Below are 12,872 nucleotides of genomic sequence, written 5' to 3' on the forward strand. Positions count from 1 at the left end.
ATGCCATCAAGGCAAGACAACTTTGTGTTCTACACCAATGCTTCTAAGCTCGGATTAGGCGCCGTACTGATGCAGCATGGCCGAGTCATTGCATATTCCTCCCGACAGTTGAAGATGCATGAAAAAAATTATCCGAATCATGATCTGGAGTTAGCTGCCATGGTCTTTGCCTTGAAGATATGGAGATACTACTTGTATGGTGAGAAATGCCAGATATTTACTAATCACAAGAGTCTCAAATATTTCTTCACTCAGAAGGGATTGAACATGCGAAAGAGACGGTGGCTAGAGTTGGATAAGGATTATGATTGCGACATCAGCTACCATCCGGGAAAAGTCAATGTAATCGCTGAAGCCTTGAGTAAAAAAGCAGGAGTTATGTCGCAACTGTCGGTACAAAGACCTCTCTCGAGGTCTATCCTAGGGGAAAGCTCCAAGATTATCTACCTCGACAGTGCAGTCCACATTGATAGATCGTATCCATAGTGGACAATCATCTAATGTGTAATTGCAGAAATGGCGAGTGAGAGATGAATCTAAGAGTCGTAAGCTTTATATAGTGAGCGATGGGATTGTAAGGCATACAGGAAGGATTTGGGTACCTAGGGATGATATGATTAGAGGCGAAATTCTATCAGAAGCGCATACAGCATTATATTCCATTCATCCATGAGGCATTAAGATGTATAAAGACTTGCAGATGCTTTATTGGTGGCCAGGAATGAAACGAGACATTCAAAGCTTTGTATCTGAATGTCTTACTTGCCAGCGGGTGAAAGTAGAGCATCAGAGACCAGCAGAGAAGCTCAAACCTCTTCCTATTCCCGAGTGGAAATGGGAGAATATTACCATAGATTTCGTAGTAGGTTTGCCGATGTCAGTTAGAGGATCTAACGCCATTTGTGTAATCGTTGATCGTCTTACCAAGTCGGCGCACTTCTTGTCAGTAAAGACGACCTTTTCTATGATGCAGTATACAGAGCTTTATATCCGGTAGATAGTCATATTACGTGGGATCCCAGTTACCATCGTATCTGACAGAGACCCGAGGTTCACGTTTTCCTTTTGGAAGATTTTGCATTCCTCCATAGGGAGGAAATTACTATTCAGTACAACATTCCATCCTCAGACAGATGGATAGTCTGAGAGGGTGAAACAAATTTTAGAAGATTTACTGCGAGCATGTGTGATAGATTTCAATGGAAATTGGGAATCGAAATTATCGCTAGTGGAGTTCACCTATAACAACATTTTCAGTCATCTATAGGTATGATTCCTTACGAGGCATTATATGGAAGGAAGTGCAGATCTCTGATTCACTGGGATGAGGTCGGAGAGAGATCATATCTTGGTCCAGAGATTGTTCAGCAGACTGTAGATGTAGTACTAAAAATCCGGAACAGGATGAAGACTGCTCAGAGTCGTCAAAAGAGCTACGCTGACAGACGAATGAGGGACCTTGAATTTGTTGTAGGAGACCACATCTTCGTTAAAATAACACCTATGAAGGGTGTTATGAGATTTGGGAAGAAATGTGAACTAAGTCCGAGATTCATAGGGCCATTTGAGATTCTCGAGAAGGTGGGAACACTAGCCTACCATGTAGCACTGTCGCCGAATCTGGCAGGTGTTCAAAATTTGTTCCATGTTTCGATGCTAAGGAAGTACATTGAGAATCCTTCACATGTACGAAGCTTTGAACCGTTACAACTATCACCGAACCTATCATACGAGGAGAGGCCTATACAGATTCTAGACCGACAGGAGAGAAGACTACGGAACAAAGTTACCAAGTTGGTCAAGGTCAAGTGGCTGAACCATTCCGACGAGGAAGCTACTTGGGAGACCGAAGTCGACATGAAGAATCGCTACCCAGAGTTGTTCGGCAAACCTTAATTTCGAGGAAGAAATTTATTTAAGAGGGGGACGAACTGTAGTGCCCAAAAACCAGTACACGTAAACCCCATGCATGATTGAAATAATTTAATTAATATTTAAGTGATGCATGTTATATGTTAAATTATTTTAAAAGGTATATATTACTTATTTATGTAATTTAAAATGTTTTCTCAAGTTTTATCTTTCAGACGAATATTCGATCTCGAACTAGGAATAGGGACCAGAGACGATTAAAATATTAAAAAAAATTTAAAGTTATATTCTTATAATTTTTATTTTCAGTCAAGAAAATAAGTATTTAAAGTATTTACGAATTTTAGCATTTAAGGGCTAAATTTAATTTATCGAGTGAAATAAGAGTATGTTAAGTATTTTAATTAGCAAAATTCGAAAATAAGGAATTTAAATAGTTCCCCTCGAAATAAAATATTTTAATAATTATTTTTGTGATTTAATTAATTTAAATTAAGTGCTATTTAATTATGGGTAGAATTTAGGAATTTTAAGACTCTTAATTTTAAAAGTTGAAGGGCTTAATTAGTAATTTAAAATATTGATTAATTAACCTAAACACCTAATAATATTCTAAGAAATATATAAAAGAGTCCAAGCCCTAATCCCAACACAACTCATGCCACTCACACACTAACACACACTATTCTCACACACTAGTTGGTCGAGAATTTCAAGGCTTAGGACTTGGAATTTTTTTCAATTTTCTTCCATCAAAAATTTTAGCCCATCATCACACTAAAATCCTTGATAAATTTAGCCACTTTTCAAGCCCTTAAACGCAGCAAACCGTCTCCGTTGGGCCTCCGTTCTTCCCCGTGTTCGTTTGTCGATATATCGTGTATTTTAACACAAAGAAATGTCTAAAACTTTCTTTTATACATCGATCATGTTTTATATTGTATTTTGATATAAAACATGCATGAAAATACACTGGTTTGATTATATGTATGCTAGAATTTGATTAAAACTCGTTTCAATATATATTACATGAACTTCAATGTTTTTCTTCGAGTTTTGATCTTCGCCTTCGTTGGGCAGTACCTATGGCTTGCTGCTATCTATGGTTATATTTTAGGATGTCTTTAGTTGTCGTTAGGTGGTCCGAGACTGGGCGATAGGCCGCTGGTGTAACGGAAACTAAAACAAGCGTAGGGTCACACCTAAGGGAGGTGTGCACGGGTTTGGTGTCGGGTTGGTGGTGAAGGCTGACCAGGGCTCATGGCTAGGGTCTATGTCGGGTCTTAGGGTCCCATGGAAAGCCTGTTACGGGTCGATTAAGGGTTGGTTGGGTTGAATAACGGCTGGAGTTGGAAACGCGCCATGCACGCATATGGAGAGGCGTGACTAGGGCAATGTTTATGTGTTATTTAAGTTGTTGTGTTGTGTTAAGGGCTGGAACGGGCTGCACAAGGGTCGTAAGTGATGTCTAAGGGTCGAGTCTAGGGCATAGTCGATAGGAATTCGTACGGAATGCATAAGTTCCATGCGTCACTCTTTGGGCATCTTGTATCTATTTTGTTCGTTGTACATGGTACGGGATTCGGGCATGGTTTGGGGCTTGTCTAGGGCCTTGGGCAATAGCTTAGGATGTGTTTCACGTATGGGTCGAGTTCCGAGTCGATTCGAACGCCCTAAGTGGTTCTAATTAATTCGAGAGTTGTATGGGTCCGAATGCACCTTAGGGGATGTTTTTGGTATAAATTTTAGTATGTTAGGGTAGCATGTCCAAGGACGATCCAACGAGGTTCACGACATTCATAAGTATGTATGACGTGCAAAATAATTATTTTTGAGGTATGCGATTTGTCTTGTGGCCAAATTATGTTACGGTTTTGAAAGCAGCAGAACGTGTCCGGGGACCTCTTCAACCTCTTCGGAGGAATTATGTTATATTAGGGAATGGACATATGGTCCAAGGGCTGCGGCGATCCCTGTCGTCCCAGTAATGTGGTTTAGTTTGATCAAACGATTTATGTTATGGGCCACTTCCATTGAACAGAACTCTACGCAAAATGATTTACGATTACGATTAAGATGACGAGAACGAAAATATGATTTTATGAAATTATTTATGCAGGAAAGTCGTGTTATACATATTTATACTTATATTATGAAATGTACGAGCTATGTTTAAAAGTATGAATTTTTATTACTTATTACTTGTTATTCATGGTTTTTGCAAATTGAGTCATTATGCTTACTAGAGTTGATAGATGCAGATGATGTAGTTAGGAGACGAGAGGCGGTGACCAGTGAGCAAGATCGGCCAGTGGCAGTACAAACTCGAAGATCTTGTAGTTCACGAGAGTTTTTATTATGCACATTTTAAAAACTATTTTCTCTAATTTTTTGCCTTTGTATTGGTGACTAATAAGTTGAAACTTTTTATATTATTTTGGATTTTTCAAATTATGGTGAATTTTTAACTTTAATTTTTGGTTGTGGTTTTCAAATGATGGTGGTTTAAATATTAACTTTGTTTTTAGTATGAGTGGTGACCGTGATTTATTTTACGACTTATATTTATGTCAAATTATTTAATAAAAAAATTTAATTTTTTTTGTAAATATTAAGATTGTATTATTTTAAGACACGGTTCGTCACAAAGATTGTTGGATGCAATAATTGTCCCTACTGAGTAGAAAAATCGAAACGTGGCACTTGTGCTGTTGTGCTGGAAGTTGTTGTGCTCAACTGCTCTGGATTCAGCAACAACTGAAAGATTATGAAGTTATTGCAGAAGAATCGTTGTTCTTTAATGATAACATCAGTTCAATTGTGATCACATATAATCCAGTTCTCTACTCCAGAACTAAGCATATTAATGTCAGACATCGTTTCATCAGAGATTATGCTCTAAAAAGGGCATCAGACTGGAATACATCTCAATGGAACAACAAGCAGCTGATATCTTCACTAAGCCTTCACCAGAGACTAAGTTTTCTCAGTTTAGAATTATTTTAGAGCTTATTGATTTGTCTTAATGCTTAATTTAGGGGGAACGATGAATTTTTGTTGGTTAACTGAGAAGACAGATGTCAGTTGTTCCTGAACAGAACTTATTTAGTTTCAAACTGATCATTCAGTACTCGAACCAACTAATCTTATCAAATAAGTTAACTGATCTTAATTCAATTCAGTTCTACAATAAGATTTGTGACTGATTAAACTATTTTATTTCAAAACTGATTAATTTCAACTAAATAATATTATTGTTTAACTGCTTAGATTCAGTTTCCGAAAGAGTTAATCATTTGAAAGAATTATTTTATTTTCAAAACATTTTTGAAAAAAAAATCTCGGATTGACACGTATTAGGGAATTTGAAAATTCGCGAACATATATGAGTACCGCCCTACTCAGTTTTCCATATAGCCACCCTCAAATTTTCATTATTTTAAAATTTACACAGAATTTTACCTGATAATTGATTATCATTAATTACTTGGATATTGCAGTCTTATAATTTTTTTGTATTTGACAATAGTTTGTATACTATTTTTCATTCCATTGAAGTATACTAATAGTTTCAATTTGACAGTATTTAAGTCCAAAATGAATTAAGATTTTGCAAATTGTTTGTATTATAAATTCTTCTAGTGTGAGCCTTCCCAAAAGGAAGAAGGAGTAATATAGGAGCTTGAGTTCCCCGAACATCCAGAAACAAACTTGTGTATATATACCATTACGTTTACCATTGAGTTTAGCTAGTCAAGCCATATATTTTTTTTTTGAATGATTCTAATATGTTAGTTTGGCTTCTTTGCACACATATTTTTGTTATACATTAGTTCAGTTGCTAAACCGACCTGATTAAAGTTTAAGAAGTAATTTGTTGCAAGTGTTCATTCAATCTTTCTTTTTGAACACTCAACCGATGATATTCACTCACCTTTACAACTTTTTTCAGGTTCAAGGGGCTTATTGTGAAACGTCTGCTTATTCGTTTTCTTAAAAAGTAATAGAATTTTTTTTTTAAAATCTCTCATAAATCGGCCATATACATATACATATACATAAAATAATTTTGCACCATTTTAAAACAAAACATCCAACAAGTATTTGAAAATCGGATAGAAATAGAAAAAACATGAATCGCTGGTCCTCGGGTTATGTGCACCTCCAGTCCAATCAGATTAGGCATCCAAGCCTCCCTCATCATTATTATCATACTCACCTGCATCAATCACACCTAGTGATTCTAAAGACTCAACACGTCATATACTTGATAACAAGTAATACATAATACATGCAACAGTGAAAAATATTTGTACTTAAAATAACATTTTCATGATAATGCACAACTTTAAACATAAACATTTTCTTAAACCTTTTCATATCAACATATTCGTATTCATATAAACATATCAACATATTCATATTCATATTCGTGTTTTGTTGAATTCAGATCGTTGATTGTGACTCGTATTCTTAATCGTATTGGGCGATGGATCCATCTAGAGAAAACCACAGTACTGGGCGGCGGGGACACCAGCAACACTCTCACCGGTCAAGGCCATCATATTAACATATTAACGTATTCTTATTCGTATATGTATCTAAGAAAACACGATCGTCGAGCTCCCACTGGGACCATAACCCTCACGATATTTCCAACATATCATCGTATTTAGTCACAATCCCTTCACGTCCTTCAACATGTTATCATCACTTAATAAAAATCATGCATATACGTATCGTTTTTATTTTTGAAACCAACCATTCAACATTTCTTTTAAATGTCCAATAATTAATCCATAAAAATTCCTTGAACATTTAAAAATCATGATTTAACATATAAAAATTCTTAAACATCCATAATCCTTGAAAATAATCATATTAGCATATAAAATAGCATTTAGGACACTGCCATGACGTTTACTAAATTTTAAGTGTAAAAAAATCGATTTACCCCTGGACGTAAATTCTCTCGTTTTTGACTTTTTCTTCATTTCATTGACTCTAAAATGTCCCAAATAATTATTTAAGCCTAAATTAAAATTCTCATAATTTTATTTAGCCTAAAAACTATAGTTTTTAATTAATTCATAATTGTCGTTTTGAAAGTGTTTTAATCCCGAAAAAAATCCCAAACTTTAATATAAAATTCCTAAATTTAAAACTTAGTCATTTTATATTATTTTAGCCCTTGTAAACCATGACTCGACCCCCGTGAGCCGTGTTTCAATTTATTTTAATTCTAAAAACCCTAACATGACACTTGGAAGTACACCCCCCGCGCCATCTTTCGATTTTCTAGAGCCACCCCCGAACCATGTTGGTCCAGACCCTGAACAACCCCTTAGGACACCCTCTTGAACCCTGGGAACCCACGGACATGACCCCTAACTCGAAGACAAAACCCCCAACCCCAGCTGGTGCATGGCCGAGAACCCTCTTTTGTCAAGGAGTCTTCCTGCTCGCTTAGGACCTAGCCAACCGACTTAGCCCATGAACCTGACCCTTAAGCACTCTCTTAGGACCCTAAGGCCTTGGTCCTGGTCCCAACCGAACCCAAGCTAAGCCCCCATCTCATGAAAACCGAACCATAAGATCACCCCATGTCAGATTTGGTTCCAGCTTTGCGTGTTCTGTTTCATGCAGGGTTTGTGGCTTATTCTAGGTCCCCAAACTCATGTTAAACAATTTCTAAACATGTCCTAATCATAGCAGCCCCTTTATGCACATAAACAACACAATTTGGATCAAAAATCCTACTTGAAATTTCATGTCATATGCAAAAAACGAAACTTGAACAAAAGCCTCACTTGTTTTCCAATTTTTTCATGCATAAAAATATACAATGGTGTGATGATGTTTTAATGGAAAGAAGTATGTGTTCCTTTGCATTTTAAACGCACGAATTCTCGTTGATGATTGCGAAGAACGGGGCAAGAACCTTGGCTTGAATTCTTTTTCCTTGAGCTTTTTCGAATTTTCCTCCAATTGTTGTGTGTGTGAGTCGTGTGTTTTGAATGTGAATTTTCAGAAAAGTGGGCGTGTGTTATGGTGTAAGGTTTGGGGTGATTTACATATTTTTTATTAATTAATTCCCTAATAAAACTTAAGTCCATTATGCCCCCAAATTAGGCCCACTAGTGCTTAATTAGGATTTAATTAAAATAGTTTTGTCAAAATAAGTTTGTGAATTTAATAGTCGGGTTGCCAAAAAGTTCGCATTTTGTTGAAAAACCAACACCGATAAAATTTACATCCCGGCATATAAAATCACCTCAAAACTCCTTATTTTCAAAAATATGAAAAACCATCAACCATATTTTAAACAATTAAAAATAATTATTTAATAAAAACATTTTACGTTTTTCAGCCCTCGGTCTCCGTTCCTCGATCGCAACTTGAATATCCCTTTAAAAATATAATTTTATGCATAATGACAATTAAATCCTATTTAACATATAATCATGCATGTCACATAATCCATTAAGCAATTAATATCAATTAATTAACCATTTTTCAGAATTCTTAGATTTGTATGCTGTTGGACAACGTCGTTTTAATTTTGGACTTTACATATTGTATTTTCGAAGTTGTTTTTGAAGTTGTTTCTTAAATTCACTAGAAATTGGAATGATTAATATACTTTATTTTTTCTAAGGTATATACAAATTAATCTATTCTGGCTTTCACTTAAAAAATATATGCTAGGTTAGTATATTCAAGCTACATAACATAACTGCATGCAAATCTAGGGTATTATTAAAAATATTTAATTAAATGTTTTAAACGCATGTTTATAACATGATTTTATGATTATATGGCATGTTTTATTTGACTGCATAAGATAGGTCTTTTGCAGTATTCGATGCTCAAACAAGGAACGAAAATCGGGAACATTTTAAGGAAAATTTTTTTATTTAATAATTATTTTTAATTATTAGTAGATTCAAATTCCAAAGAAATTAGAATTATTTATATATATATATATATATATATAAATAATTCTAATTTCTTTGGAAATTGAATCTACTAATAATTAAAAATAATTATTAAATAAAAACATTTTCCTTAAACTATTCCCGGTCTTCATTCCTTGTTCGAACATCGAATACTGCAAAAGACATATCTTATGTAGTCAAATAAACCATGACATATAATCATAAAATCATGTTATAAACATGCATTTTAAATATTTAATTAAATATTTTAAATGCATTTAATGCATGTTTATGACATGATTTTATGATTATATGTCATGGTTTATTTGACTACATAAGATATGTCTTTTGCAGTATTCGATGTTCGAACAAGGAACGAAGACCGGGAATAGTTTAAGGAAAATGTTTTTATTAAATAATTATTTTTATTTATTTAATATATGATGTAAATAAGGATTTTATGATATTTTTACATTACGATCCATATTTTAAACCGGTAGTCGATTTTTAGCAAAATGAAGGACTTTTTGGGTGCTCGGGTAATATTTTTGAAAATGTATCAAAACGAAATATTTTACGTACGTGTTATTGGGTGTATTGGGCTTGTTTTAGTGGATTTTTTGGTCAAGCCCACTACACCTTATTATTTTAAAACCTAGGTCCAATATTCACCTTTATTTCTTCACAAACACATGCTCAAACCTTAGCCTCCCTCTCCCAACCTCTCGGCCGCACCCTGACACACACAACAACATGTTTTTGTCTCGTTTTCAAGGAAAATTTGGTAGATGTATCGTCCCGTCCCCCCGGTGTTCGTCTCTCGCTTCGTTGGTTAGATGTTTCAAGCATTAAGACGCAAAGGCACGCCTTATACCTTCTTTTTCTCATTGATCACATCCTATTATGTATGTTGAATGATCTTGCATGCCATTTAATAGATATGCTGATGTGCAATGGTTTCACATGGTTTTTACATGAAAATATGGAATTCTTTGTCATGCTCCTCACTTTTTTGACATGGATGAAGGGGCTGCCATGTTTGTTAGTTAGGGGACTATCTACAAGAGGTTTAATGATGGCTTAGATGAGGAGATCAGATCTAGAACGAGTCCTTGTAGGTGGTCGATCGGATCTTCATAGGTTGGCTCGGTTTTTAGTTCGATCGAGTTTTGGGAAAGGAGCTGCGGTGCAAGGGTTGTTCCAGGCCTTGGATCAGACCATGGTGAGTCTGAGACGTGGCCCAAAGTGGCTCGTGTACCGCTGGTCATTGTCAAAGGGCCGATCGATGGAGCTAAGATAGAGAGTGGTCACGTTTTTGGCTTGTTCGGGTGGCCTCGCACGTTTCTGTGCATGTGGCTTGGGACCATGGCTAGGTCAATCCGGGATGGACCAGTTATGGTCTAGAAAGGTCTGGTTTGGGTCTGGTCCGGGATGGTTCGTTGTAGGGTCGAGTTTTGGCTTGAACATGTAGTTAGGGTTTCGGTTGCTTTTGTGCAGAATTTCCAGTAGCTTGCAAAGAGTTTTCGAGGGTCTTGTATTGTCTGGACATGGTTATTTTTTGCATGGTTAGGTGTCATTAATTCATGGTTAAAGTTTTGGAAAGTTTGGTTGCGTTTCGCACTACAAGAAATTTCCTAATCAACAACACACATACGACAACGGTTTTCACTAAAACCGTTGTTAAAAATTAACAACGGTTTTAGTGATAACCGTTGTCGTAGAGCGTTTTTTTAAGCAAAAGACAACGGTATTATAAAACCGTTGTCTTTTGCTTAAAAAATAAAAACGTTGTCTTTTGGGAGTCAAAGACAATGATTTTTAGGGTCAATGACAACGGTTCTATAAAACCGTTGTATTTGAGCTTTTATGACAACGGTTCATAGAATCGTTGTCTATTAGCGTGTTTTTTGGACAATCGACAACAGTTTTAGAAAGCCGTTGTCGATTAGCGTGTTTTTTGGACAAACAACAGCGGTTTGTGTAAACTATTGCCATATTTAGCGACGGTTTTAATTAAGCGACAGTTATAGCAAACCGTTGCTAATTTCAATATTTCGACGGTTTAAATTTAGCCAAGGTTTCTAATCCGTCGCTAAATTTAACGACGGTTTAAAGTAAAACCGTTGTATTTTTTAAATTAGGGATGATTTTAGCACAACTGTCGCTAAATATAGCGACGATTATAAGCAAAACTGTCGCAAAATTTAAACATGCAACAGTTTTGAAAATACTGTCGCAAACTGTCTATAAATACCCGTATTTTCATTCATTTTCTTCCACCCCACTTCACAACACTTAAAATTTTTCTCTCTCACACAATTTTACCACTTAACAACACTTAAAATTTTTATCTCTTACACGATTTTAGTTTCGATTTAGGGTAAATTTTTTCGCTTTAATTTTTGGTAAATTTTTAAGTGTTAATTAAGATCAGGATTATTGTTAGCATAGTAAGATTGTAAGTTTTTTTAGATTTATTAAATTATTAAAAGTAAATTTTTTTTTATTTTACTGAAAATATTAGCGACGATTTTGAATAAATCCGTCGCTAATTTTATTTGCGACGGTTTTTGTAGCTACAACAACGGTGAAAAACCATTGTCTTTGAGCGAACCCTTTAACAACTGGGCCTTTAACAACATTTTTAAAAGTATATGTAGTGTCGGGTTAAAACCGAGACTCCGGTCCAAGTTGTAAAAAGAATTTCAGAATTTAATGCATAGGCTCGAGCTTACGGCTAAGAAATTATTATAAGTATGTTTTAAGGTGTTTCAATAAGTTTGGATGAATTCGGGTCGAAGTTTTAGGATCCAGGGGTAAAATGGTCAAATTAGGGTTTCATGGGCAAAATGATCATTTTGCACCCGAGTCGAGTTAGCAGTTCTGGCAATTTCCTAACAACTATAAATGCATGTTTAAAATGTTTATTTTATATGAATATGGAATTTTTATGAAAATGCTGATAATATGTTACATGCTTGGTTTCAAGAAAAAGTATGTATATGCATAAATTTTTATAAGTGATGAATATGATGACATTTTTGAAGGAAGCGACTTGGTTGTGACTAATACGAACACGAACACGAAACATGTAAGGCCAAGGCTCAGTTGACGGGTGAGAGTGTTGCTGATGTCCCCACCGCCTAGTACCATGGTTATACGTTGATGGATCCATCGACCAACAGCTGATACGAAAGTCACAACTAATTTTCTGAATTTTTTCTAAGAGAAAAATGAATATGTATATGATGACATGACTTGGATATGAATATGGTTACGTTTATGTTCATGCTTTTAAATATCATTGAAGTTGTTTTAATTACAATACTTTTCACTGTTTCTTAATATGTATATTTACTTTATTATACATTTCTGGTGTGCTGATTCTTTAGACTAACTAAGTGTGCTTGACGCAGGTGATCATGTTGATGAGGAGACTAGAGGTGCCGAGGACTGAGTAGATTGAGCTGGGGGTGCACGGGAAACCCGAGGACCTTGTATTTTCCGCAATTCATGATTTTATGAGGACATGTTTAAACAACTTTAAATAAGTTGATGATTTTACTGTGTTGAGGGATTTTGGCAAACTTCATTATGCTTGGTATTTTACGTTGAACTGTATACATTTCAGTCAATTATGATTTTAAAATATTTTGTTCAGTAATTAGATCGTTTTTTAAAATGCATGGTTCGAAATTTTTACGTACATTTGTGTATGTATATTCTCGGCCGAGACCTCATAAAAAATTTTAAAAAAAAAATCAGTAGTGTTTTAGTAGTAGACGTTTCAGTTGGTATCAGAGCAAAGTTTTTTGTAGATGGTTGTGCCACCGCCAGCTTTAGAACTCAGTCGTCAAGCCTCAAGTCTGTAAATTTACATGCTTTAAATTTTTTAAATGTTTTTTTTAATGTTATTGTCTGCATGTTTACATGATTTACGCATTTCAGTACATGTTTATATGATTATATTCTTTGAAGTTAAAAGATTTAAAAGCTAGATTGAATTGCATGTTGGTTACGTTTAGAATTTGCACTGTATTCAGATATCATGCCTCCCAGACG

General features: G+C 35.2%; 1 protein-coding gene across 1 annotated transcript; it reads left to right on the forward strand.

Moving 5' to 3' along the window:
• Nucleotides 1-1,896, forward strand: LOC140958007 (uncharacterized). The gene is made up of 5 exons (XM_073415412.1): nucleotides 1-162; nucleotides 256-393; nucleotides 515-598; nucleotides 770-904; nucleotides 1,258-1,896. The coding sequence occupies exons 1-5, from the start codon at nucleotides 1-3 to the stop codon at nucleotides 1,894-1,896; spliced, it is 1,158 nt and encodes a 385-aa protein (XP_073271513.1).
• The last annotated feature ends 10,976 nt before the right edge of the window (nucleotides 1,897-12,872 follow it).

This window comes from Primulina huaijiensis, chromosome 14, assembly GCF_012295235.1.
Source record: "Primulina huaijiensis isolate GDHJ02 chromosome 14, ASM1229523v2, whole genome shotgun sequence".
In the NCBI taxonomy this organism is placed as follows: Eukaryota; Viridiplantae; Streptophyta; class Magnoliopsida; order Lamiales; family Gesneriaceae; genus Primulina; species Primulina huaijiensis.